The 27,209-nt window shown below is 45.7% G+C and overlaps 1 protein-coding gene across 1 annotated transcript in view; it reads left to right on the top strand.

Moving 5' to 3' along the window:
• TMTC1 (transmembrane O-mannosyltransferase targeting cadherins 1) overlaps nt 1–27,209 on the top strand; it is a 1,779,343-nt gene that overhangs the window by 1,597,724 nt on the left and 154,410 nt on the right. Inside the window, exon 14 of the mRNA XM_069628531.1 lies at nt 13,051–13,153. Coding sequence (XP_069484632.1) covers nt 13,051–13,153 — 103 coding nt within the window. The remainder of the gene's footprint in view (nt 1–13,050; nt 13,154–27,209) is intronic.

The raw sequence follows: 27,209 nt of genomic DNA, 5'->3' as shown, positions 1-27,209 counted from the left end.
ACCCCACTGGATAGGAGGTGAGTTGGTGGTTGTTCTATAAATTATAGAGCATATCATATCAATATGCAATCAAATAACTTGAAAAGGAATGACGGGGATACACAATACTCATGCAGTGTTTTATGTATTTTTATAGATGGTGTGGCCCATGTCAATATATGTGCCTGAAAAATGGGTTGTTTTGTCCTGAAGAAGGTTGCCGTACAGAGAGAGTATTAATGGTGATGCTTGCAGAGAGCAACTGAAACACGTGTCGATGTGAGAGCTGTGGGAATAACAGAACAGACTTTTGTGATACCCCAAATTGGTGGGGATGTTTTACAATGAATTGCAATCACATCGAGAAATAACAGATGTTTAACTGTTTTTTATATACAGACCATTTTTTCAAAGAATGAAGTGTGGAATGAGAGACTGATGAGGAAAGTATGAATGTGAATGAATGAAAAAGAGTATGGGCCATAGAGTTATAAGAACTGTTTAATATGATTTTAGATAGAGCATATTTGCTTGAATAAAATAAAACAAGCTTGGGAATTGTAAACCAAGCTCAAACTACTTGTGTACTCCGTCATCCTTGTATTGGTCTACTAGTTCAAATCCTTCGGTATTTCTGTCATTGACCTGTAGAACTAGGGACGTTAAAACAGGTACCCCTTCTTTTTTGCACAGGCTCTGAAGCCAGCAAGAGATGGAATAAGAGGGACCAGACTCATCATGAGAGACTGGCCCGGCCCTCTGGCTACCACCTGGCTCCATATACACCCCACCTACGAGGCATCCCCTGGGTCCGACACATCCGGCTAAGGACCTAAGGAGTGCTTATAAGGGGTGGGCTTGCGATCGCTCATCCTCCTCGTTTGCTGTACCCCCTCCCGGAGGACAGTCAAAGCAGCAACATCACTACCTGGTCCCTCTACTCCCATAACAGGGCTTACTCAGAGGTACAAACAAGATTTCCTCTTTCTTTGAAACCCCAATCTTTCCATTCCAAGAGACACACACGTCTCCTTGCCCCACACAAAAAAGTAGCAACTTGCAGTTGGTAGAAAAGGCTTCAACTCCTTTATTTGGCAGGAGTCCACTTACAGGTGATCTGCCGCTTAACGAGCCGGCGTCTTAGCTGTGGCCCACTGGAAGTAATTGTTATTTCATCTCTATTACCATGAGCTCATAGTCAGATGAAAAATCCAGAAATGCAACATACAAAGACATGTTCTTTGCTGCTGCATCCTTTAATTTTCTTCTGTTTTCTTTTCTTCTTTACTCTTGTTTTATACTTTGATATTTGTAATTTAATACGTACTGCTATTTTAATTCTAATTTTGTGAACAGTCGAGTTCTTTGACTAAAACACAATAAATAAATAAATAAATAAATAAATAAAGCAAAGTCCCCAAGATGTCCCCTGTCCCCCCCAGATGCTATGTGTCTCCTACGCCCCTGCTAAAAGGCCACCAGATTGTTCTACCCCTGTTCCTGGGAGAAGGAGCATTGAAGCTAGCCCACAAAGGCCACCAAGGCATCACCAAGACTCAAGCCTTCCTCAAGTCCCGGGTTTGGATACCCAAAATGCAACCAAAAGTGGTGGCACTGATAGGAGTGTGCGCAGTCTGCCAAGCAACAGAGCGCCAAGGAGCCAATAGCCATTCCCCCGTGCAGCCAGCAGAGATGGGACGCAATTAGTCTGGACTTCTGCTCGGTAGCTAATGAGGCAACCTGCTAGTTGCTGTGTGTGAGTTCATCAGTTATCCGTAGGTTGGGCCAGTCCGGACAACGGACACAGCCTCCGTCATCACAACCCTGGAATTCTTTTTTGCTGTTCACGGGGTACCCAGCTGAATCAAGAGCGACAATGGACCTCCCTTCAAGGGACAGGAATCATAGAAGACCTAAATATTGAACATCATGAGATCACCCTATATTGGTCCCAAGCAAACAGGGATGCAGAGTGTTTCATGGCATGCCTAAACAAAGTGATCTGCATCACAAAGGACCAGCAAGCCCTGTGGCTACCAGAAGTCTACAGATTCCTGCAGGTGTATAAACAGACACCCCACTTGTCCGCCCACGTCAGCACCTCGGCCCTCATGTTTGGAACTCCAATACAAGTAGGGCTCCCAGTACACTCAAGCGGGACAGCTCCCAAAAAAGACCAGGAACAGATCGAACACGATCGGCGAGCCTGAAACCAGAAGGAGAGCCAAGCCAGGTGAGCTGTCCCAAGCCATCTTGTCCCAGGAGACACAGTGCTGGTGAAGAATTGGATGCCCCAGGGCAAACTGGCCTTTCCATATGAATCAACCCTTAGGGTGGTCACTAGCAAAGACCACGGAATGGTAACAGCACAACCGGGGCACAAGTCTGTGACAAGGAATACATCACATTTCCGGAAAGTGCCAGACACACTGTGGAGAGAAGCTCCGTCCCCTGCACAAGCACTGCCCCCCAGCGGGGGAGAGCCCCAAGAAGTACCAGAGGGAGAAGGGGAGAACTGCAACAAAGAGAGCCCAGGTAAATCAAGGAGCCAGGCCCAGAGTTCAGACAGCTCAGGACACAACGTTGATGAATACCCCACCACTCCAGTGTGGGCCCCCCCAGCCTCCTTCCGAGAGAACGGATCCAGGTACGACCGCAACAATCTACGAGGCTGAGAGGATTTGTCGTGAATGGGGTCTACCGAACTGTGAGCTAAAGGAACAATTCTCAATGTTTTATTTCAAGTTGTGGAGGCATGTGACATAGAGTGGGGGGCCAGATCGGCGTCTTGACGTGACACGTCAGGACGCACATGTAAGATGAGGAAAGGTCGAACTGCCCGCCAAAACAGGTCAGGCGAGTCACCAGTGCCACTGCCACAGTTCTCTCTAGCACCACAACTTCGACCACTGGTGCCTTCTTCTAACAATATCCACATAGTGACGTTGCTTTAATAAAATCAGCAATACTTGTTTAGAGCCGGACCCAGTGTACTGCACAGAAGGCCTAGAAGTCAAGCAGTTACTTGAACTTGGCTGCCCCTGGAGAGCGCCGTCCGGAGTTGGGAAACCTGCCGCTGCTCCAAAGCGAGAGCAGTCACTGGTCCTGTGGCTTAATAAGGAAGAAAATCCATTCGCAAGTAATTCTCATTCTAGCTGTCCGTGGGTGATGCATGCAGCACGGAAACCTCGCATCATTCAAGGTTATCCGCTCCCACCAGGGCCCAGGCACACCGGGAACACAGTGTGCAAAGAACGCCGGGCTGCGAGTGCTTGCTGGGCACTCATTTGTGGGGGAATTAAGGATTTCAGCTGCTGGTGCTCTGCAACTGACACTTAGCTCGAAAAAGCCCTCTCAGGAAAACATCTTTGCTTTCTGCCTCCTCACACTGATGGGAAATCCGCACAGCTGCGAAAAAACATGAGTACCTCCGTTCATTTGCACTCATTCTCTGGTGTCTGCTGAGCAAGATATATACAGAGGCGTCTTTTACGAAGGTAAAATGCTGTTATGCTGTATAAAAGCCTACATTTGTCTCGGGAGGATAGCTCAGGGGCAACGTGTTCGACACAGAGCACCACAGGTTCGATCCCCAGGTCCGCGCTCAAAAACCTCTGGGTGTTAAGCGCGTTATAAATAACCTATCATATCATACATCAAATTCAAAGGGATTTTCAAAGCGAATGTATATCAAACTAACGATAAAAAATGATTTAGCAAATATTGCCTGCTTCTAGGTGCTGTAACACAAATAGGCTTGACTTTTACTCAGTGCACAAGACTTAGCTTATCATGTTTCTAAGTATGGCGGGCTGACTGGGTCTTGCGGATGCAAACCTGGCTGTGCCTCTGTTGCAAAATAGTTCTGAGCACACAAGGGTTGGAAGGGAGCGAGTAACCCGCTGATCTATGTTACCAGTATTTATCCTGACCCAAATGAGCCCTTTATTATAACTTTGTTGCAAATGTATCAAATCTATACTTGACTTAGATCAATTATATGGATGAAGTTGCTTACTTATTGCTTTGTGTCAGGGACTGGTTGATGTTGGGCTAAACCAATGTGTCCTCTGACTGGGAACCTTGGAACGTTGGGCTTCGTGGACAATGGGCCGGTCACCCCTGTGTGGCCTGAATGGTTTGTGCCGAGGGACCAGGCTGCGGAAAAAAAGAACAAAAAGATGAACAGTTGGAGATGGTGGGGACATAGCGAAGTGTGCTTCTCCCGGGAAGGGGAAGGAGGGCAGAAGGGGCGGCTTCCACCTGAGGTGCGCCCCGGGGCCAAGAGGTCTTCGAGTGGCACTCTTTATCAATCCCCATCGCGGGTTGGTGTGAGGGCTGCTCATCATGCCATGACTGTAGGAGTGAAGTGGCCTGGCAACCATGTGAAAGTGGTAGTGGTCCAGGTGAAGATGCTGTGATGAGCACACCACCCCACAGTGTGGTATGTGGGAGGGTACTGGAATAAGGGGGCACATCGTGCCTAGAAACACTTGTATACAGGCGCATTATAAATGACTTATCATATCACACAGAAGACGAGAAGCCACCTCAAAGGAGACCAGACCATGTGAAAAAGTCAGCCTGGGAAAAGCTGGTGTGTGAATGCTGTGGTAGCCCTCCTATGAGGGCAACAATGAGGTGAGGGTCGCTTGCCTGGGTCTGAAGTGGTGGCAGGCCTCAGGAGCGAGATGATAGTGACTTAAGGGAGGCGTTAGTTGGTGGATTTCCACAGCGAGCTTCTCCATTGCACTTGGTTCACCCGCAGGAGGGAGCCTTCCGTCTAGTCGGACAGCGTCAGGGCTGTGACTATGGAGCAACTCAGAAGGGGACCACACAATCCTAGCAGAACACAAGGCCCCGCTCTATGCAGCATCTTGTGTGCCTCGTTAGGCCTGTGGAATGGAACTTCTGTGAAAGGAGCTATTTGGCGATGCCTCAGGTTAACGGCAAGGGCATGATTACATGTACACAAGGCATCAATTCAGAGCTGGGCATCAGCAGGTCTCCCAGATGGTCATTGGTGGGGTCCCTGGACCATTTACAGCTAAGACATCCTCGACAGACTGCAGCTGCCCTGCTGTGCATTGGTTATTAATGCACTGGCTGTATGTAGCTTATGAACTTGTTGTGAGTTACTAATGAACTTGCAGTATGTTAAATATCGAAGGTCTTCTGCATGAATCAATTAAACCAACCCGTACTCCGGGGATCTTTCATAGCTCGTGTACGGAAACAACATTGGCCGGGTGTTAAAGCATTGGATAAACACTCAGATTTCAAAATATCTGTATTGATGGGGGAGGCTTTTGGGTGGTAGGGCCGCTTTGTGCCAGGGAGTCCTGGACTCCAGCTTGGTTAGTATTTTACAGGGCATGAGCTCTGTTTTACAGAGGGGAAGCAGATGCTTGCTCCTTTCACCCAGCCAGTCTCCAGCGCTCTCCCTGAGTATCGCCTCAGAGGTTCAGGCTGAATTAAGGACTGCAAACCTGGGGGCGTTACTGCATTGTGCTGGGCTTGCCATAACCCTCTGTGTACCACTTCACAAGGACCTAAACCCAATAGTAAATGTGGCAATGGTGTAACTTGAGTCATGTGAATAGTTGGAGTTTAGCTAAAAAACGAAACCTGTCAATTATCCCACCTTTGCAGGGATCTCAGCCAGACTATTAAAAACCACTTAATCAGTTCAAATTTGCCCCAGTCTCTACCCCGGAAGTGGAGAATATAATAACTTCTCTCAAACCTTCCAGATGTCCGGGAGACACATTACCCAGCAACAATAATCAAAGAAGCAGCTAGGGGCCTAGCCCCCTTCATCACCCAACTAATCAACTTGTCATTTGACTCCTGCACTGTCCCTACTAATCTAAAGGATGCATGGGTCCTCCCTCTTTTAAAGAAACCTACTCTCGAACCAAACATCCTAACTAATTACAGACCTACAACAACGGTCCCATTTCTCTTCAAACATACTCGACAGAGTGGGCTACCGTCAGATGCAGACTTACCTTCAAGCTAACAATCTTCTGGGGCTCCGTCAGTCAGGCTTCAGACCTAAACACGGAATGGAAACTGCTCTTATCGATCTGAAAAATCAAATGGATGAGTTAAAGGACAAAGATAAATTGGCTCTCCTCCTCCTTTTAGACCTCTCGGACGCTTTTGATTTAGTGGACCATAAAGTGCTCTGCAAACACTTATCTACAGCTGCCCACTTCTCCCCTGAAACCACGGCCTGGATTCAATCCTTTCTGGATAATTGTTTCATGAGAGTGTTCTCAACCACTGCATCAGCAGAGCCTGCACCCATAACTTGTGGAGTACCACAGGGCTCGTGCGTCTCACTCACGATGTATAATATTTTCACAAAGCCTTTATTTGACGACTTAGATAATTTGGGTGTCACCTACACTAAATATGCAGATGACACCCAGATTCTCATACCCATGTTCGGCGACTATGACACTGACTCTATTGTGGTGTATAAAATGTACCTTACTATTCAAGCATAGATGGCCACCCACGGCCTCTGCCTCAACAACGAAAAGACAGAGCTCCTGATCATTGGAGCACCAGCAAGACTAAACAAACTAAGCACTCAATTTCAATCATTCAACATCGACGGTACCAATATTAAAGTTGCTAAGCTGGTAAAAGTTTGGATTTCTATCTGGACTCAGCTCTTAATTTGAACAGACAAATCAATGTTACTGCTTCGGCTACAGCATACACTTGTACATTAATCCATGCCTGTAAACCGTTCCTCTCCTCAACCAGCTGCACTACCTTAGCAGGAGCCTGAATTCTCTCGAAACTAGATTATTGTAACCGACTTTACCTCGGGTCAAGTAAACATAATGTCAATAAACTACAACTACTACAAAATAATGCTCTAATAACTGCGCTAAGTATTCCTAAAACGCAACACATTTCGGAGGCCAGACGTAACACCAAATGGCTCTCAGTCAAGGACAGAATCCAGTTCAAATCATTAACCCTCACCCATAAATGTTTATTCAATTCAACCCCTAAATACTTAGCAGACAAATTTATTAAAAAGATATCTGAAAGTCCTACCAGAACCCTGCACTCGCACGGCCTCAAGGTACCTAGATATAAGCTTAAGAAAGAAGGGTGTAGCAGCTTTCCTGTTATGGCAGCGCAACTGTGGAATTCCCTGCCTACAGCCTTAAGATCAGACCCCAAAACAAAAGCTGGATCTTTTCTTGCTATGCATAACTTACTTCAGACTTTTACTCATATTCACTGCTATATTACTCTGCTTGTTTGTATATCTTTATCATGTATCTGAGTCTAATATTGTAACATGTAACTACAAGTAATGCGCCCAGATACCTTCGGGTTAGGAGCGCTATATAAATAAATAAACAAACAAACATTGTCTAGAGCTGCATTAGAAACACCCCTTTTGGGCAAAAAGGCAATGGTTTCCTAGTGTCGAGTTTTACTCGGCAACAGTAAGTACCAGCTTGATATTTCAGGGAGTACAGTTTTGCCTTCAAGCTTACCATATAGGAGCTACAATCATGTTAACCTTATTAATGCAGGTTGCCCCTAACTTTTTCCTTTGCAGCTGACATGTGGAGGGTTGGTGTTGATTCACAAAGAGAATGGTATAGGAGGAAAACACATGATGTGCAAATATGCTTATGGGGAATGCAACATACATGTGAAAGTTATACTGAACATAACATGCGTAAAATATACATGACGTATCCCTGCCTTCAATGTAAAATGGCTAAAAAATAAAAAATAAAGGGTTTTTATATTTTGCTTCATGTCGGAGTCCAGCCTCTAAACTTGGGACCATATCAAACCCATGCTGCCCAGCTTCCAACACAAGCATGTTCCCCATTACTTATCCTCCCAGCAATGAAAGACCTACTGCATAACCATGGCGGACTCAAATGCAAAAGCTGCAGCTTTAACAGGGCAGGGAATGGGAGCACCTAGGCGGCCATGTTGCCGGGGAAACAGAAGCAAATCTTTGCTGTTGCATAGGTCAGTACCCTTACTGCGCCATGTATTGTGGGTGGCCGCACCGACCGCATGTATGCCGTTGGCCATAATAGAGTCACACTGTGTCCAATAGGTCAACCAGCTTCTCTGCAAGAACCAAGGCTGAAGGTCTCTGAAGGGAAATCTAGAGGAAGCCAGAGGCTTAGGCAGGATTGTCTAACAAGTGGGGCCTGAAGCTAATGTAGCTGGGCCCACCGCAGTGACATTATCATCTATGAATGTCCACACAGTGCTGCAGAGTATGCATTTACAGATTTTGGGTTGGCCTTTCCCGCTCAGGCCCTGGCCTATGTACGCCTCTAGTGAAAGGGAAGTTCCCCATAGATAAGGGAGCAATGGGGTAGGGAAAAGCAGAGCTGGGAACAAGCATTAGGGGGGTCTGGTCTAAGGGAAGAAAACATGCAAAGGAGCAAGTACACTTTTTGTGCGCTGCTACAACTGTACCGACGGCCTTCACTGTGGGTCGATTGTTGTGGCATCACTTTTTTGTTCTCTAAAAATCTCCAGTGATGTTGCAGTGGAGTTACATGGCGTAGCCATTTGTAGAAAAGTGCTCCCACAGCCATAAGCTTAGTAATGCAACAGCGTTGTGGGGTACCTACCAAACCTTGTGGACGACTGGTTAGAGGTGGGCAAACAGGGAGGAAGCAATTCCAAGCCCATAAATGAGTGCTCAAAGGAGGAGTCTGGAATGGAAAAGGATTATCCAAAGGAGAGCCATCGCAAGAAAGAACCAATAGAAAGAAAGAAACAGTGTGGTCACATGCCCTGGATGAAATCCTGCGTGTCCTCTGGAAGGAATAAGGATTCCTTCCATTTGAATACACCAAAAAGGACCAACAAAATGAGGCGGATGTTTCACTGCCCCTTATCGTGCAAGCAGACATTTAGATGAAACTCATTTATACAGACGATATTGACCATACAAACAGAAAGACGTGTTAGAAGAATCAAATGAACACGGTTGTTATAGGCAAATTCTGCTGTGGCTAACAATGTCTTAAGATTATATTGTGTGCACCAGTGGACCTTCTGACCAAAATCTGTTCAACAACATGTTACACCAATTAGATTCAGCAAATAACCAGTTTTTGGCCTGTTGAATTGGGAACATGAGAAGAGCGACAGTCTAAAACATTGGGTTCCTCACGGACAGCTCCCTTAAACTCAAACCCCAAGTTAAAGCCAAAGTAAGAAGCTGCTTCTTCCTGCTCAGATCCATCCGGCGCATCACACTATGCCTGTCTTTCCCACCGAGAACCATAGCAGTCATCGCACTTGTACTCTCCAGACAGTTCTACCTAGGCCACCCAGCCGATGTTCTAAACCACCTTCAAAGAGCAGAAAGGGCAGCAACTATACTCCTCCCAACAATGAAAAGATGGAGATAAATCACGGTGGTTCTCCACACACTCCAGCGTCTCTGCATCACGTGCAGAATCCTACTTGAACCCCTCTGTATCGCCCTTCAACGGCAGGGGTCCAGAATCCACCTATATGAAATTCATCCACTCCACACATCAATCCAGTACAGCAGCCCTAGTGCCAGTCCCAAGTTTCAACTGGAAATGTCAAGGAGGATTCACATCCTTACGCTGGCAAACAATCCATGGAACCCCCGTGCACACTCAGGCATTCAGAATATCCTCTCGAAATCGGGCTGTGAATGAGACCACCACAGGCATTTTTGCATGGACACATGCCTTCCTACGACTGGAACAATTGGGTCTTTGAAACGTTCTAGTCAACACTGATTCTGACCTGAAGATCCAATTGAGCTGTAAGGTCACAAAGAAGAATGCATATGCGACCATATTTAATACAGCCAGTCTCAGCCACATGTGCATACATGACTTTACTTAAAGTTTAAATGAATGTAGAACGCTCCATGGAGAGGACTCGATCATGCCAGTCTCTCAAACCCACCATCATCATCATCAACATGGGCAATCAACACTCCCAGTATAGGAAGGCCTGTCTGTGACCAGATGCTCCATAGAACAGATAATACCTCATCCAGCTCTGTTTCAAATGCACACACACCCACAACAAGACACGGGCATTCAAGCCATCTCTTCCACCACAACCTAACTCTCATAGACCCACACATCTAAACTACACTGGATCATTCTAAAGCATCCTCCGCAGAGTCTGGTTTTCTCATGGCTCTCCTTAACTACCATCCTCCTAAAATCATCATAGAAAGTAACCAAAAATAGCTAGAACCCCACAGCTCTGACTCATACTAGGAACCCTAACATGGCAGTTTAGCATGTCAACTCTGAAGAACAGGACACCTCACGATCTTCCCTTAGTTGCCCCCTCAACCCCCAAACAATCCACTCACCTTTCAATCCACTGCCACTTCTACACCACATCTGTGTACCCATAGATGCAACGAGGCATTGCACCTGCTAGCACCACCATCACTACATTACCTAGCACGGAGCCACTTAGAGTTCACCGGAAGGACCACAAAGTCTGTACCCCCATCGCATAGCCTCCTCCCACTTCCAAAACAATGGCGTTCCCAATATCCCACCATCGGCAGCTACTAATTCTTGCCTCCCCGGCCCCCTAATAAAACATACATGCAAGCTTCTCTACCACTTACCACAAAGAATCATACCAGCGCACCCTACTCAGGTACTGCCGTCCTAAATCCATCATCAAGTTTCACTCCTGCCCCTCCTTCTGCCCTCACTAACCTGCCTTACCCTTGCCCATTTATTCCTGAATCACGCACCAGAGTGCTGCCAAAATACCAGGAGTTGGTTATAATAATACTAAATTGTACTGTTATAGTGCACTTAATTCCACATTTCTCCCACTTCTAAGCACTGTGACAATGGTTGATTGCGGGGCCCAATTTACCATACCACTTTACATTACACAGTAATCTGCATAGCCAGCAGTAAAACGCAGACTGGAAGTCACATGGAAGCAGGGAGAGGCGCCTGTAAGCCACAGACAGGACAAGTGCCACAGCAATGGCCATCTAGGCGCTTGTCTAGGGCACCAGCAGCAGGCAGCAACATACTGTAGTAGGTGGGCCAGATTGGCCCTACATGGATACATTCTTGCCCAATTGCTATGGACTGGGGTTCAGGGCTAAGGCAGCATAAATCCTGCACCGGACCCGGCTGTGTGATGGGGTCCGCAGGGACCCCCCCTCCTCCCTGGGATGGGCGGCTCATAAGGATATAGCAAGAGCCGGTGCTACCCAGGGGTGTTATGGGGGAGTTGAGAGGGACCCAAGTCCCTAGCACGCAAGAGTGTCTCAATACATGCAGGGCTACTGGTTCCACTGTCCCTGCTTCTGCCTCTGTTTATCTAGAAAAACATGTCCAGCAATCACCTGAACCCTGGGAAGCCTGGCAAGAACTACAGATCCAGGGAAGCAACACCAGGTGAAGGGAAACTCGAACTTACACTTCCACAATGCACTTGGGCTCAACAGACAAACCCAGCCTGGAGCAGTAGGAATGGATTGATTACCCAAATGGAAATGGACTGAAGTGTCACCTCCTAAACTAAAGGAGACACCAAACACCCACTCCAAGAACCCCAGACAGGCTATCGGGGAGCTGTTGGGCATCAACCAAAGACCTGGATCTGGCAAGAGACTGCAGGGGGAACTGTGTAGACCCCGAAACACTCCACAACCCTTATTTGTACAGACACTCGCCCAGAACACTTCCTGCAGGAGAATGGATCCTGAAAAGCGGGTGAGGCTAGAAGGCTCCTTTAAGACATTGAGAGGAAGTCCTTGCCCCCACAGCAGTAGCTCAGGCAGAGATTGGCTAAGGGAGGGTAGCTGACTTAGAGAGCCAATGGGAACCAGGCCGGTCATGCTGGGCTATAAAAGACCAGCAGTTGTGGTAGACAATTGCAGGTGTACCCGTGAGTTCGGGAGCAGGAAGTGAAGGAGTACGCGTGAGTTCGGGAGCAGAGAATTGCAGAGCAGTTGGAAGAATATTTGGAGAGTAGCTTTTTGGCCTGATTTGAGAAGGTATGGTAAAGTGCTATAGCTGAGCGAGTGGTACCAATCGGGTTGTGTGTGAGAGAGGGAGCGGGAGGCAGTCTGAAGAGAGTTTTGTAGGTAAAAGCGGGGACTTTGAGGGTAGCTGTGAGAGAGGTTGTGTGAGTGTGTTTGGGAGTGAGTGAAAGAGAGAGGGACATGAGCAGCAGGAACAGAAGTCATGATAGAGGTGGGGTATTGTTGGGAGCAAAATATTAGAAGGGAGCTGGAGGGCAGATCCAGTGAGGGGAAGGATAGGGAGGCAGGGGACAGAGTGTGGACAGAGTGCGGACAGAGAGAGAGATAGAGAGCGAGAGAGGTAAGACCAGGAAGCACTTTATAGGGAGTGGGGAGCAAACAGTTGGATGGGGAAGATAGGAGAAGCAGTAGAGAAGAGTGAGATCAGCGGACAGATTGTATAGAGAGTGAGAGAGAGAGAGAAGGAGAGGGTGTGAGAGGAGAGTGGAGACAGGCAAGCGAGGAGACGCCGAGGAGTCTGCCATCAGGAGAAGGAACTACTCTGTTATGTGCCTGGGAAAGTCCGCAATGGGGCTGCATAAGGGTAAGGCCTTTAGGCCTCCCTAGGCAGAGGGACAGAACCAGACAGTAGAGGCACCCTGGCGGAAGTGAGCCAATCCTGCAGAAACATTGTGGCGGACTAGGGAGCCCCGCCTAGGGAGGTGCAAGCCCACTGTAAGGTTAAGGATAGGGTGTAGGCATGACCCCTCGACTGAGAAACACAATCATCTTGCATACATATATTTTTCTAATAAAAAGTTGAAACTAAATAGCTGTTGTCGTGAGGCTATTGGGCATCCTGCCACAGCTGCTAGAAGTTGCAGGGGGTTCAGATATAGGGGGAGGGGGGGCAAGTGTGCTTCACGCCAAGGCTTGAAATGGGAGTGTGCATTGTACTGATGTGTCACCGAAAAACTGTGTTTCACGTCTGTTGGCTTCCATATTTCTGTTTCATGGCAACCCCCTGTTTGTGCTTGTCTCTTTTGAAGGAGCGATTTAAAGAAGCAGAAGATGTCTACCAGGCTGGCATAGAGAACTGCCCCGAGAGCTCCGATTTGCACAACAACTACGGAGTTTTCTTAGTGGACACTGGTAAGTGATGGAGGAGTGAGGGCCTGCCCGAGGCGGGAGACACTTGAGGGGGGGGGTCGAGCAGCATGAGGCATAGAGTACAGGGCTACATGATTAGACTGGGAGTATCAAGCTATATCTATAATGAATTTGCCTGGCCCTGTGAGGCTGATGGAGTCTGCTCCCTTGCACGCGCGCAGCGTTTCCCTTTACACCCGCCTAATGCACCGTGACAGGCACGTGCATCGCTCACCGGAAGAGCAAGCGCCCCACACTGGAGGCAGCAGTTCATCACACTTGATGTCCTTTCCCGACAAGCAAACGACGCTGATGTTCGGCACAAGCTGAAAAGTTAGGAACTTCTGGCTGCCCTGATTCACAAAACGTTTTCCTATGGCATTGAGCCAGTGTACAGCGATTCTGTGAATCAGGTTCTAGAATAACATAACATTTAAGTGTGCTTATTTCTTTTTGGTTAAATAGCCACTCGCTTAAAGCCGATATGAAGACATCCATGACACTGTTTACAATTGATCTTAATCAGCATACATATGAATGTATCTGTTGATTAAAATGGAGTGTGTGTGTGTGTATGGGTAACCCTTACTGCTGATGCGCTCATCCGTTGTCTGCCACTTGCCATTCACAAACGGTGGAAACACCTGGCAGTCTATTTTCGAATCTTGGATGCATGGGAGTAGAGGAGATAAAATCACAAAACCCTTGGACATTGTGAGTGGTTTACTAGGTCGGCCTAATGGCCCCGTACTGCGTATCCCCCATGGTAATGAAACCAGCCACTATCAATCAATCGAACAACATGGGCCTGAATCACAATGCATTGTAAATCAGGCCCATCACTTTATTTCTGTCTAAAAAACCTTAAAAGTAAATGAAATGACCCTTGAAAAAAATTGGGCTATTATATCATGTATGCCAGATTCCAACGTTTAAACGTGGGATCGGGTACCGAACCCATGCTGCTCACTGTTGTTTTGCTTCCCAGACAAGCCTGTTGCCCCCCCTGCCATTTCATAAAGGAGAAAGAAAGTGCATTTCCAATTAATAATGATAACAATTATAGAAAGAAGAGATCAAGGATGTCATTTCACCAAAATGCCAGGGGTAGCAGAAGTGACGTGACACAACCGTTGACCTCTGATGACATTACAGGAAGTGATGTCATTTGACCCCACCCCGAGAAGTGATGGAACACAACCTTTCACCCCTTGACAAACAGGAAGTGACATCACATAGCATTGTTCCTAGGTACACTACATAAAATATGGCTACGATATCACTGTAATGTGATATACATTTCACACAAGAATGGATCACCATATGTATCGTTAATATCAGTGTGTATAGGCCCATATTACCAAATGACTGTGAATGCAAGCAGACGCCCAAGGCCAAATGATAATGATGTGTTATTATATAGCACTTAGGCTTAAGTGCTTTACATAGAACAAATGTACAAACAATATCACCCAACCTGTGTTGATACTCATTTATACCCCAGAAGGATGAAAGGCTGAGTTGGCCTTACCGGGATTTGAACCTGCAGATCACACACACACACACATATTGCAGCAGCGACCACTCAACACACTGAGCTATCTTACCGGTTATAGCTATCTTACTGGCTATAGTGAAATGACCAATTACATGCCTGAATGTTCTCAAAGTCAGAAAGCAAATTACACTCTTTACTGGATACTGTTAAATTGGTAACAGATTTAACAGCAGGCCAGTTAATCTGGGTTGTAGGTGAAAGGGTCGAATGAAAAGATTCGTAATACAATTGTTTTGAATCAAAAGGACCAAAAAACAAAAAATCAAATGCATTTTTTTGGGGGGGGTCTGCCTAAAAACCACAATTTTTACCTATGCCAAGCCCCAAAAAACAATTACATTTAAAAAAAGGCATTCGATCATTTTGTTTTCGATCCTTTTGAGTTGAACGTATTGCATTCGACCCGTTGACTGTACACCGTTCATCTGCAAGTCTGGTGCAAAGTTGCCCTCATGTCAAGGTTGCGTTGATCTACTTTTCAGGTTTCAGAGGTTGGCAAAATATATACCATTGGGAGGCTTCATAACTGTGTATTAAAGAATTTAGAGTAGTGCAGGGAAATTAGCGCCCTCACACGGCATCCCGTACTATGGGCACTCGTTACCTCATACATGCAAACAAACATCCTGAACAGAATGCCATGGAGATAGGAAAGATGGATACATTACAAAAAAGCGTTAATTGTGGCACAATGCAATAAAGGGCCACTTTATGTGCTATGGTCAAACATTTCTACACTGTACACCAGCTTTTAGGAACAAGGATTTTGTCAAGTGACCGAGGACACTGAGATGGAATGTCTTGTGATGATCGTAGCAAAAAAAAACATGCCAAAAGCAAAATACATAGTCCGCAATGGATGCCTATTCTACTCTAAATGCTTTTTGGACGTTTTTGTCTGCATTGTGAATTTGAGAACAAACTAAATCAGTGACTCACCCCCTAAAGTGTACCTGAAATAAACATTTGAGTATAGGAATTATTGTATAGAATTCTGGAAAGACAAATTATTTGTTATTCCTATTCTTTTTTGTTTAGGGCCACTGCTCAAAGTGTTAAACTTGTGGAACCCGCTGAAAGAGGCCTGAACAAGAAATCCAGCCAATCCAGAAACAGAGCCACACAGCGCTGCTAACAGCCCAGGAGCTTCCATTAAAAAAAAATAACATCTTTTCTTTTTTTCTCTTTTTTGGGGTGGCAAGGGAGGCCACAGGGGTACCAAGGGAGGCCTTAAGGGTCTCAGGTGTGACCCCTGGTGACCCCCAAATGACGTCACTGGAAGAGACATAAAATCAGGGTGAGCATGTTATGCAAAATTAGAATAGTTGAAAACAATTAATCCACAATTAATATTGATTGCCCAAACACAATGTGCACAAAAACAAAACAAGAGCAAATTCCAACAATTACAGCCCAAGTCCTGCAGCATAATATTTATCCATCGCATTACGTAATATTTGCCCTATGTTGGATACGCACAGCATGGTTGAATAATCGCGCAGGAGACAGGCAGTATGAACAACGGTAATCAATGGCAGATATCGTAGTGCTGGCCTACACTGTGTGAGACCACAAGAATCACCAGATTTAAAAGAATTTTTAGGCAAAAGAACAAAAAAGGAAAAATATTTTCTTCGTAGACACAATAAAACATGAACTGTGTCATTGTGTTTTTATAACCTCACCAATGTAGCTATGATAGGCAAAACATTCAATCCAAAAGGCATACATGCCAATATTGCACACGCCATTCAGGAGATACAAGACTCCATTCAGGAGATACTAGCCTAGACTGGTTCACTTTGTAGTCTGGGATTTGTAGTTTCACCTTAATGAAGCCAGGCCTACACATCCTAGAATGCAAAGTGAAAACCAGGACGAGCATCTGCCGACTGGAATGAGGCATGTTGGCATGTATGAAAATGCATCATCCATTTCATGGCTTTGGGGTCGCTTACCCAAGCAGGTAGCCCTAAATCGAACTAAGAGTAATGCTTTTGCAAAATTCAATGCAGTGTCCACTATCATTAGCGTGAGTTTTCCAAGAACATTTGACCATTTGAATATTTCGGGTATATTGGGAGAAGGGGAATTATACCATAAACCAAGGCTGCATTTTTCTTATTCAACGTTAGCGTAAAACAGGCAAGGTATTTTCAAGCTCTGCCAGTAGCTTCTGAGTGACGGTGGCCCTAGGATTGGTCGAAAAGGCAAGCCTCGGGCAACATCCTAAGCTCATCTTCAATAAAACTCTGACTTGGCTCCATTTGTGTTTTGCGAATTTCAGGGCAGACCCAGGAAGCTTGAACAGCCTCTTGAAGAAAGTTGTGTTGCATTTTTGCAGTGGAGAGAACTTTTCCATTCTCCAAAGTTCACCATCATATCTTAACAGAATGGTGCAAGCTTTTACTTGATACATACCTTTTATGGGTTCAATTGTGTAACAGTTTATTAAGAGGCCGCCCTCCACACGGGGAGTCCCTTCCCTCCCCATTCAAGGTGTCACACAACAAACAGTTTAATGGATTATTTTATTCAGTTCTATCTCCTATTCATCTAGTACCAGTCGGATCTGTCCCCCTGAGCTATCAATGAGCCAAGAACAAGGCCGGTGTACAGGACATATATTTATGTTTATTTGAATTAGATGTTAAGACAAATCACACAAACTACACCCACCACCTTCTTTTTGGCTCACAATCAACTTTTTGTTACACAAATAAATCACCCAAATTAATTGAGGAAACACACAAATTACAGTTCTTTATCTCAATTTCAATTCAATAAATAATTAGCGCTGGTCAGTGAACACAAACAATTGCAAATGTAGTGCTGTGCAATTTTGATTTTCCTGCACGCTTAAAAGGCTTGCAGTTTAGTTTTACAAATTTGGGCAAATGCATATGGCAATCATTATTTCACCCACACTTTAGCTTTAAAATAAGCACAGGGTGGTTTAGTGGTTTGTTTTTCAGACTCTCCCGCCCCCCTACTTTGGTCTGTGTTACGGAAGTCTGCCAAAAAATTAGGATGGTTGAAGAGTTTTGGATTTCAGACCCCCTCCACAGAAAGGTCGGTGTTGGAGAAAGTTGGACAAAAACGTTGGACTGATTTAAGTATAAAGACATCCCTCTTCCTTAAAGAAGTCAGGGTCATCAGGACAAAAAGGACTACTGATTTAAATGACAGGCTATAGTTTTTCAGTAGAAACTGAGAAGTGAGCTTTTTTCATTTCAAATTTTAACAAAAATCACCCATAGTGTTCTGCAAAAGGGAATGAATTAAATTAATATTTTCAGTTAAATAGGTAAGGATCTACACATTCCCCCCCCCTGCCTGCTATAAATGCAAATTATTTGAAGCTGGCATATCCCCCCAACTTTTGGTTGCAAAGGGTTCACTTCTACTTACATAGAAAACCTCTGTTTAAATTCAGGATAGCCAGCTGCATGTCAGGGCCCTCTGGAAGGACAGGGCAGGTATCTGGTCACTCTCCTCCCCAGGATGGTCCTCCGCTCGCCACCAGAGGGTCCAGTCAGCTTTCTATTCCTCCCCAGCAACAGTCACCTCCAATAGACAGCTCCACTCAAATGCAATTTCTGTAATCTCTTCTGGTGTTTCTTTCTTGCTGTCAGATGGTGAGTTTTAGTGGCTCTATTGAAGGTAATTTTAGCTGCTTTCCTGATGGTAATTTTTAGCATTTCTGTCCCTTCCTCATAGTGCATTCCACTTTATATAGCATTGATGACACCATCAAGTTTACAATCTTGGGGGAGTAGCCTGCAAGAGGTCTTGCAAATAGGATTGGACAGTCACCTTTCTCTCTCCTCCCAACTCCCGCTTCTTTCTACAAATTGGTTGAAATGTCTGAAAAACTTTGTGATTTACTAATAACTGCCATTATATTTTTATATATATATATATATATATATATATATATATATATATATATATATATATATATATAGATGTATGGGAAAACATTTGTCTGCCCCTAAACTGCTCTCTGCCTCATTATTGAGCTGGTGCTATTGGGCTAGAGCGGACAGGGCTCTAAAATTTGCAGAAGAATGTCAGCAAAAAGATACAGGTAGGCAGATAAACGACACCTCCAACTTAATACCAAACTTGCCCAAGCACTCACGACCATTTACTAATGACTGGTTTTGGCGCAATGCATGTTGGGAACAACTACAAGCCTGAGGAAGCTTGCGAGTCGAGCGGAACGCGTGGCGTCTTTCCACCCGTTGGGGTGAGTGGTGCCTTGTGCCTGGTCTGACCAGGTATTGCCATGTATGCTTTTTATAACATTTTGCACAACTTTTGATTAATTAAAGAAAACATTTTTAAACTTAGTAAATGGTCGTGAGTGCTTGGGCAAGTTTGGTATTAAGTTGGAGGTGTTGTTTATCTGCCTACCTGTATCTTTTTGCTGACATTCTTCTGCAAATTTTAGAGCCCTGTCCGCTCTAGCCCAATAGCACCAGCTCAATAATGAGGCAGAGCGCAGTGTAGGGGCAGACAAATGTTTTCCCACTTAATAGTCTACTGCAGCCGCCTCCCGTGATATACAATGGTATGATATACAGTGACATTTCTAGCATCATAATAATCACGGTTGAGCGTCCCTCTAATGCTGTAATTATAAAGAGAAAGCTATTTTTCTTCGCTATTCTCTTTTACATTATTGAGGGGCAGACCACCTGGGAGAGCAACCACAGAAGTCTGTGTGCAGAGCAGGATAAGACAAAGACATTTTTTCAATTATCATCTGTCTTTCCACCCAGTTTTTTACTAAATTTTTAGTGCACCACTAATCATTAGTGGAACTCAAGTTATGGCAGACCAGGTAGAGGCAAAACGGATGGCAGCAGCGCTAATTCTGTTTGATCAAGATACGACTACAACTGGCACCATTAATGATAACAGCTTACCAGCAAGTCTTACAGTGCAGCAGAAACTTGACAAATTGGAAAGAATAAAGAAAAAGGAGATCTCCAAGTGGTGGGAAGCCATGACTCTGCAGATGTATCTAGAAGCACAGCGGATACCGAGGGGATTAAGAATTCTTACAATACCTACATTCGAAGATATGGATCCGCAATTAATAGAAGAATGGACAACCCATACAAACACTTGCTCATTCCGAATGATTGAAAGCCTGATCAAATACGCCAAACTAGACAGAATCAAATTAATGAAAGAGATAGATAAAGAGATAGAAACTATGGAAGAACTACTATTAACCTCAGAAGATGGAGATGAATGTAAAAAGCGTATGACGAGACTAGAGGAGAATCTATAAAGATTCGAAGGAGAGCTAGAGCTAAGAACAAGGAAACAGCTCAAATTCAAAAGAGACAGGATAGACTATGAGCAAGGAAGAATATACACCTTTGCCAAGAGATTCGATGGGCCCATAAAAGCAAGAATGGAACAGAAAAATCCCCCCACTAAACAAAATGAAATTACTGCAGAGGATCCCAGCAGTTCAGATATTGACTTTTCAGATTCTGAAGGAGCTCACTCATCAAAAAAGCTGAACTTTTTAGACGAATTCAAGCTGCTCCACATGGACAGCAGAATGGACAAAAGAGGACGAGGCCAATCAGCCGGTCGAGGAAGAGGACCAAGAGGAAAGACGGGAAGAGGGCAACCAGGCGGGGCAGTCGTGCAAAGCGGGGAAGATCAAATTGGAAGGGCCACAAGATCTGGGAACAAACCGAGGGGGAGACCGAGAGGCAAGAACATGAACAATTAAAAATATTCAATATTTCAGCTAGAAGCCTCACCCAGAAGGAAACATCAGTCCTATCTTTAGGACTATCCTATAGCCCAACCTACGCCTACGACTACACATCTGCCAGAATAGATCTTTTCAAATTCACACGCAAACTGAAGCTCACTAAATTCTTTGCTACACAAGTTGGGCATAAAACACAGAAAAGAGATTCAGATACAGAAATCGCCTCCATTCTATCAGAGAAAGATCTGGCCACTTTATTCTATATAGATGAACTGCATTCCAACCCCAGTTCTGTGAATACATACACAGAAACAATGGACGACAGCATGCTGGCAGAACGATATGGGATCAATACCAACATGAGCTGTTTCAGCAAATTCAAGCCAAAATCAGCCTTCTGCCCGAATATAGAATGCAGCCCTATAGATGTTTTTGAACAACTGGTAATGAAAGATCTCAAAGGCTTGTCCAGCTCTATTAACATGAAATCAAAAAATCTCAGTCCTACACAGATAGAAGCATTAAATACTTTGAAAAATGATCATAACATAGTCATCCGACCCTCGGACAAAGGAGGAAGCATAGTTGTCATGAACAGCACCAGCTATGTCAAAGAAGCAAACAGACAACTTGATGACACTTCTTGCTATGAATTAGCGGATAAATCAATTTTGGGAAACACCAATAGAGAATATTATGAATTGCTGTTCCATTGGTGTGAAGAAGAATTGCTAAATGATGATGAATATCACTTCTTGAAAAATGCACACCCAATAACTCTGCTTATTTACTTCCATCCTAAAATCCATAAGACTAATAGATCCTCCAGGACGCCCAATAGTGTCCTCAATTGGTAGTCTCCTGGAAAACACCTCTAAATTTCTTGATCATTTCCTTCAGCCATTTGTGCTAAGCCTTAATTCATACATTTGTGACACATCAGATCTTCTGTTAAAATTAGATGAAGTTAATTGGGAGCCTAATTATTTTCTGGTCTCCCTGGATCTAGTGTCCCTTTATATGTCTATTAAGCACCAGCATGGCTTAAATGCATGCCGTCACTTTCTGAACAGCAGATCTGTTAGCTACCGCCAGCACAACAATATGTTGCTGGAAATGTTGAAATTTTGCCTGGAACATATTTTTTTCCTTTACAATGATGCGATTTTCAGACAAACCCAGGGCACAGCAATGGGGTCCTATATGGTGCCAACTTACGCCAATCTCTATATGGGTTGGTGGGAAACAACAGTGGCATGGAGTGAGGAGCTGGAACAGTTTACCAAACATATAGTTACGTGGCTCCATTCTAGTAGTCATCATCCCACAGCTCTCAAAAAGTCTATACCTTATGGAGAATTCCTTAGGGTGAAAAGAATATGTAGTAATGAGGCAAATTTCCAAAAAGAAGCAAAAAATATTGGCAACAGATTTGTGAATAGAGGATACTCAAAAAGTACAGTGACGGATTGCTTCACCAAAGCTGAAAAACAACCGAGAGGAGATCTTTTTAGACCACATCCTAAATTGAAAAATGAAACGATAAGATTCATAACGAGCTACAATCAGCAATCTAAACATATCAGGGCTATTATGCATAGACACTGGAAAATACTAACCACTGACAGAGACTTGTGTAAAGTTTTGGAAGAGAAACCTAGTGTAACTTTTCGTAAAGCTACAACACTGAAAAATATACTAGCACCCAGTACTGTAATTACCGAGGCTTCTTCATCGAGCTGGTTTCCTAACAAACATGAACATACAGGTTTTAAAAAATGGGGTAAATGCAAAATGTGCAATTATGTCTCGAGAAAACCTCCAATCAGTGCTAATGGGCAAGAATGGAAGTACAAGCATAAAATAACTTGCCTTACAAAGTTTGTGGTTTATGCAATAACATGCAGCTGTGGGTTACATTATATAGGATCAACTATTGGCCCGCTAAAATTGCGTATTTTACAGCATTACAGAGCCATAAAAAATGGAGATTTGACATACCCTCTACCTTTACACTTTGGTGAGAAACATAATAAAAATACATCAGAAATGAGCTTTGTGGGTTTAGCACACATACCACAACATAAGAGGTTGGGCAATAGGGAACTCAAACTGCGCCAACTAGAAGCCAAACTAATCTGTAGGTTTGATACACTAAAGCCTAATGGTTTAAATGTGGACCCAGAGCTATATGTCTTCCTTTATGATTAATCAGGGGCTAGAAGCCATTTTCATTAATGAATGTCCCATATTCCAGTACAATGCTTGCTTTAGTGTTACACACTCATCCTGTATACTTTACAACTTAGAAAGCAACATCATAGTGGGTTTAGGCTAGTCTCTGATGTAGACAAAACACATAGAGAGTGACTTAACACTGACTCTAATTCGGGTAAATGTGTAGTGATCTAATATCTCTTTTTCTTTCTCTTTTTCCTTTTTAAAGTCATGTTTCTATGAATTTATACATACATGTATCACTTTGCACTTTATGAATGAACCAACTGCACATGTCACTTTATATGCTAGGCAGAATGTTCACTCACTTTTTAAAGATGGTAAAATGGATCATTCAGGAAAATATGGCCGAGTTTTGGTATGCCATATGCACAATGTAGGGAGATAGAAAGAGATGGACATTTGTCCGGATACTCTAAATCATGCTGTTTTAACTTGCACGAGCATCCATCCAATGCATTGAGGTATTATCCACGGATAGCCTTTTATTACTCTATATGGGGTGACAGGCGTTTTCATTTTTGTCTGAATTCACCTTAATCCCTAACCTAATGCTGCTCCTATCATGCACTAGCACTTTATCAATGCATTGAGGTATGGGATGATAGGTGCTTGCATATTTGTTTAAATTCACCTTCATTTCTAAAAATATGCACTAGCATTTGTGATTTTGGCGAATTAGGGACTAGCCGGTCCAACATGCATTGCGCCAAAACCAGTCATTGATTGAGCACACCTGCTATATAAACTAAGGCTATCTCCTTCTCATGTATTGTGCGGGTGGACATTACCAACATTGGGCCATAGCAGCGACATTCTTTTTTTGCACTCACCCCTTCATGCGGATAGTTTGCCACACCGTGGAGAATGTTTCTCGCATGGTGAGGCAACAAATATTGATATTGGGGGGCGTGGCTTGGAAGCCATGTGAAAGGACGTGTCTGTACGGGGGCTCCCGAAGATCCGCACATTATCCGACTGAAAACAGTGCAAGGACCGATGCAATTTTGCTGAGACCGATATGACTGCGCGCATGAAACTCAGGTGAACGTGAGGTTATGTTTCGACACGGGCCTGCACCGTGAGAGCGCAACAAAAAGTTAAAAGAAGATCTGGAGGCGAGAGTGCGTTGAACGAGAAAATGGCCGCCGCCGAACGAAGGAACAAAGGGGTGCTTGATCTGGGCGCCTGTCGGTCGCACTGGAGCATGGTGATGGTGTAGGTGCATGACGCGGGTGCATCGAGGTCATTAAGGACACCCAGTCCTGCGAGGCCGACGGCGTGGACCTGGGAAGGGAGCAGGGCCTGATCGAAGATACTTTATACCCGGATCGTGCGGTGTGACCGGGAACTGTGCCCCGGGCCCTTTGTGGCCTAAAGTGGACCTCAGAGGGTGAGACGCGACCTGGCCTAGCTAGGTAAACAGACAAGATGGCCGGGGGTGCCGGAGGACAGAGGAACTTAGTGTCAGAGAAGTGGTGATAACAACGGGGCATCTGCAGGGCGCACTGTGAAACCCTGCCCCAGATCCGAGCGGGGATTGAAGGACGTGAGACATGTCTAACAAGCCCCTGAGAGCGAAGACCAAACAGCACACGCTCGACGAATACGCTAAAACGCCTCCCGGCCCAGACGGAGCCAAAAGCAAGGAAAAAACGCAAGCCAAGGAAATGGCCGCCGGGGGTGCGAACCACGAGGTCCTCGCTGCGATCGCAGACCTGAAAGCGACCTGGGAGACCAAGCTCCAGCTCGCTGTGGCTGAACTGAAGACCGCAATGGAACTCCAGGTCGGGGCAGTACAGGAGGACGTGAACCTCCTAAGGCAGGATGTGCGTACCCTGGCAGAGCGTACAGAGACTTTGGAGAAAGAGTTGGGCCCTACCGCGGCGGACTGCGCTGTGCATAAGCGTGAACTCCATGCCCTGGTGCAACGCGTGGGCAACTTGGAGAGTAGGGCGGAGGAGGCAGAAGGGTGCGCCCGGAGGAACAACATTCGCATCGTAGGCCTGCCGGAGGGAACTGAGGGCCACAATCCAACGGAATTTATTGAAAACATGCTACTGCAGGAGATCACGGGAGGCACCCTGTCGCAGGGTTTTGCGGTTGAGAGAGCGCACAGGGCCTTAACTAGGAAGCCACCACCGGGAAACCCGCCCAGGCCAGTGATAGCTAAGATCCTTAATTACCGGGACCGAGAAAGGATCCTTGAACACTTCCGCAAGGGAGGCACAATACAACGAGGAGCGGCGAATATAACGGCCTATCCCGACTACACCCTGCAGGTACAGCGCAGTCGTATGAACTTCGGAACGGTGAAGAGGAGATTGCGGGAAGCGGGGCTTAAATACATGTTGCTCTATCCGGCCAAACTGAAGGTCTTCTTTCAGAGCAAGCTACTGTTCTTTGTCACCCCGGAGGATGCTATGGAGTGGTTGGATGCACACAACTGCCCTCAGGAGTCAGATGTTCAGACGGCCGGTGGAAAATAAAGGACGAGATAAGTAACGCTGTAGGCCCGGTCGGGCCATGAACATTGGGACTAGATTATAGTCACTGAACTCGCTTGAGAACATGCGCGCGTCAGGGGTTATGAAACGTGGTCCTTGCGCGGACATGGTTGCGAAGTTGTGGAGCCGCCTGAAGCCACCCTTTACACCCCCTTTTTGTGTTTAGTTTAGTCACTGTTAGTAGGGTGACACCCTGTCGGGTTCTCTATTTGGGTTACCAAGGAGGACCGAACACAGGGATGCCTGAGATCCAGGGATGGAGCTGGGCAGTGGTTGGGGGTAGGGGTTTGGGGGGGAGTTTTAGTTTTTGTATGAGCCTGAGGGTGGAACCGGGAGTGGGGGTTCGCAAAGTGGGGAGGGATTGCCTTGGATGGGGGGAGGAAACTACTGATAGGCCATGGGAGACCTTAGGATACTAACGTGGAACGTTAGGGGGCTTAACAGCTACCTTAAGCGAAATAAAGTCATGTTGTATCTCAAGAGGCAGAAGATAGACGTAGCCCTGCTACAGGAGACACATCTAAAGCGAGAGAAACTGGAGCTGGTAGGGAGGAAGTGGAAGGGAACAGTGGTAGGATCAACGTACTCCGCCTATGCCAGAGGAGTGCTGGTGTGGGTGGCGCCACACGTCCCATTCAAGCTAATTGAGGAGGTTGTGGGGGAGGATGGGAGGTTGGTTATGGTGAGGGGGCTGGTAGAGAACAAAGTAGTGTGCATTGTAAATACATACGCGCCTAACCAGGAAACGGCGACATATTTTAGGACGCTGTGCACCAAGCTCAGTGTTGGGATGGGGGGCACGGTGATATGGGGTGGTGACTTTAATTGCGTGTTGAACCCCAAGGAGGATAGGTCGGATGACAAGATGGCTGGGCCCGGTCCGGCGGCTAGGGTATTGCAGACGCTGCTGGCGAATTTTGGCCTAGTTGATGTGTGGAGAGCGAAACACCCGAGCGCGAGACAATACTCGCACTATTCGGCTCCGCATCTACTGCACACGAGGCTTGACTACTTTTTCACCACGCCAGACATAGTCGCGGAGTGCGACCATATAGAATACAGGGCGAGGGTCCTCTCTGACCACTCACCCCTGGTCATGCGATGGCAACTGTATCCCCCACGAGCGCGTATACCAACATGGCGCCTAAGGGCGGAGGCGCTCAAAGACCCCGCCTTCAGAGAGGATATCAGGGAAGAGATAATTGCTTATTTTGAGGTGAATAAAGGGAGCGTTAAGTCGGCTGGCACCTTATGGGAGGCCTTTAAGGTCGTAATGCGGGGGATCGCCATTGCGAAGTCTAAGGGATTGATGGGGGGAGTCCTGGCGGATTTGCATAGAGCTGAGACCGCGCTGGAGGAGGAATTGAAAGGTGGTGGGACAGATGCAGAGGCGGTCTCTAAATTGCAGCAAGAGTGTGCGGAACATTGGGACAGGCTCTGTAATTTGAATTATAGAAAGTATACTGAAAGACTGCATGCGGGGGGAGATAAAACGGGCCGACTCTTAGCTTGGCTGTACAAGAGTGAGACCCCACGATCCCCGATCAGAATGGTAACCAATGAAAAGGGGGAGGAGGTAGACACCCAAGAAGGCGTGAACAGGGCATTCGTGGAATACTATAAGGTCCTATACGAAGATTGCGAGGGGGGCAGCCAGGAGGAGATAGACGAAGTGCTGGAAGATGTAGGCTTGCCCAAGGTCAGCGATGAGGAGCGAGAGGAGCTGGATGCTCCGATCACCCTGGAAGAGCTGAAGGAGATTGTGAGACAGTTGCCCACTAGTAAGACCCCAGGGGCAGATGGGTTCCCCAGTGAATTTTATAAAGTTTATGCAGAGGAAGTGCTCCCGCCCATGTTGGAAATGCTCAACGAAGCGTACGAGATGGGATGGTTGCCGGAGTCACTTAGGGAGGCGATTATAATACCGCTCCCCAAGCCAAATAAACCGGGACATGATTGTGGCTCCTACAGGCCCTGTCGATGTTGAACCAAGATAGTAAGATCCTGACA

This window comes from Ambystoma mexicanum, chromosome 12, assembly GCF_040938575.1.
Source record: "Ambystoma mexicanum isolate Mex_15411 chromosome 12, UKY_AmexF1_1, whole genome shotgun sequence".
Lineage (NCBI taxonomy): Eukaryota > Metazoa > Chordata > Amphibia > Caudata > Ambystomatidae > Ambystoma > Ambystoma mexicanum.
This window is presented reverse-complemented; position numbering and strand designations above follow the sequence as displayed.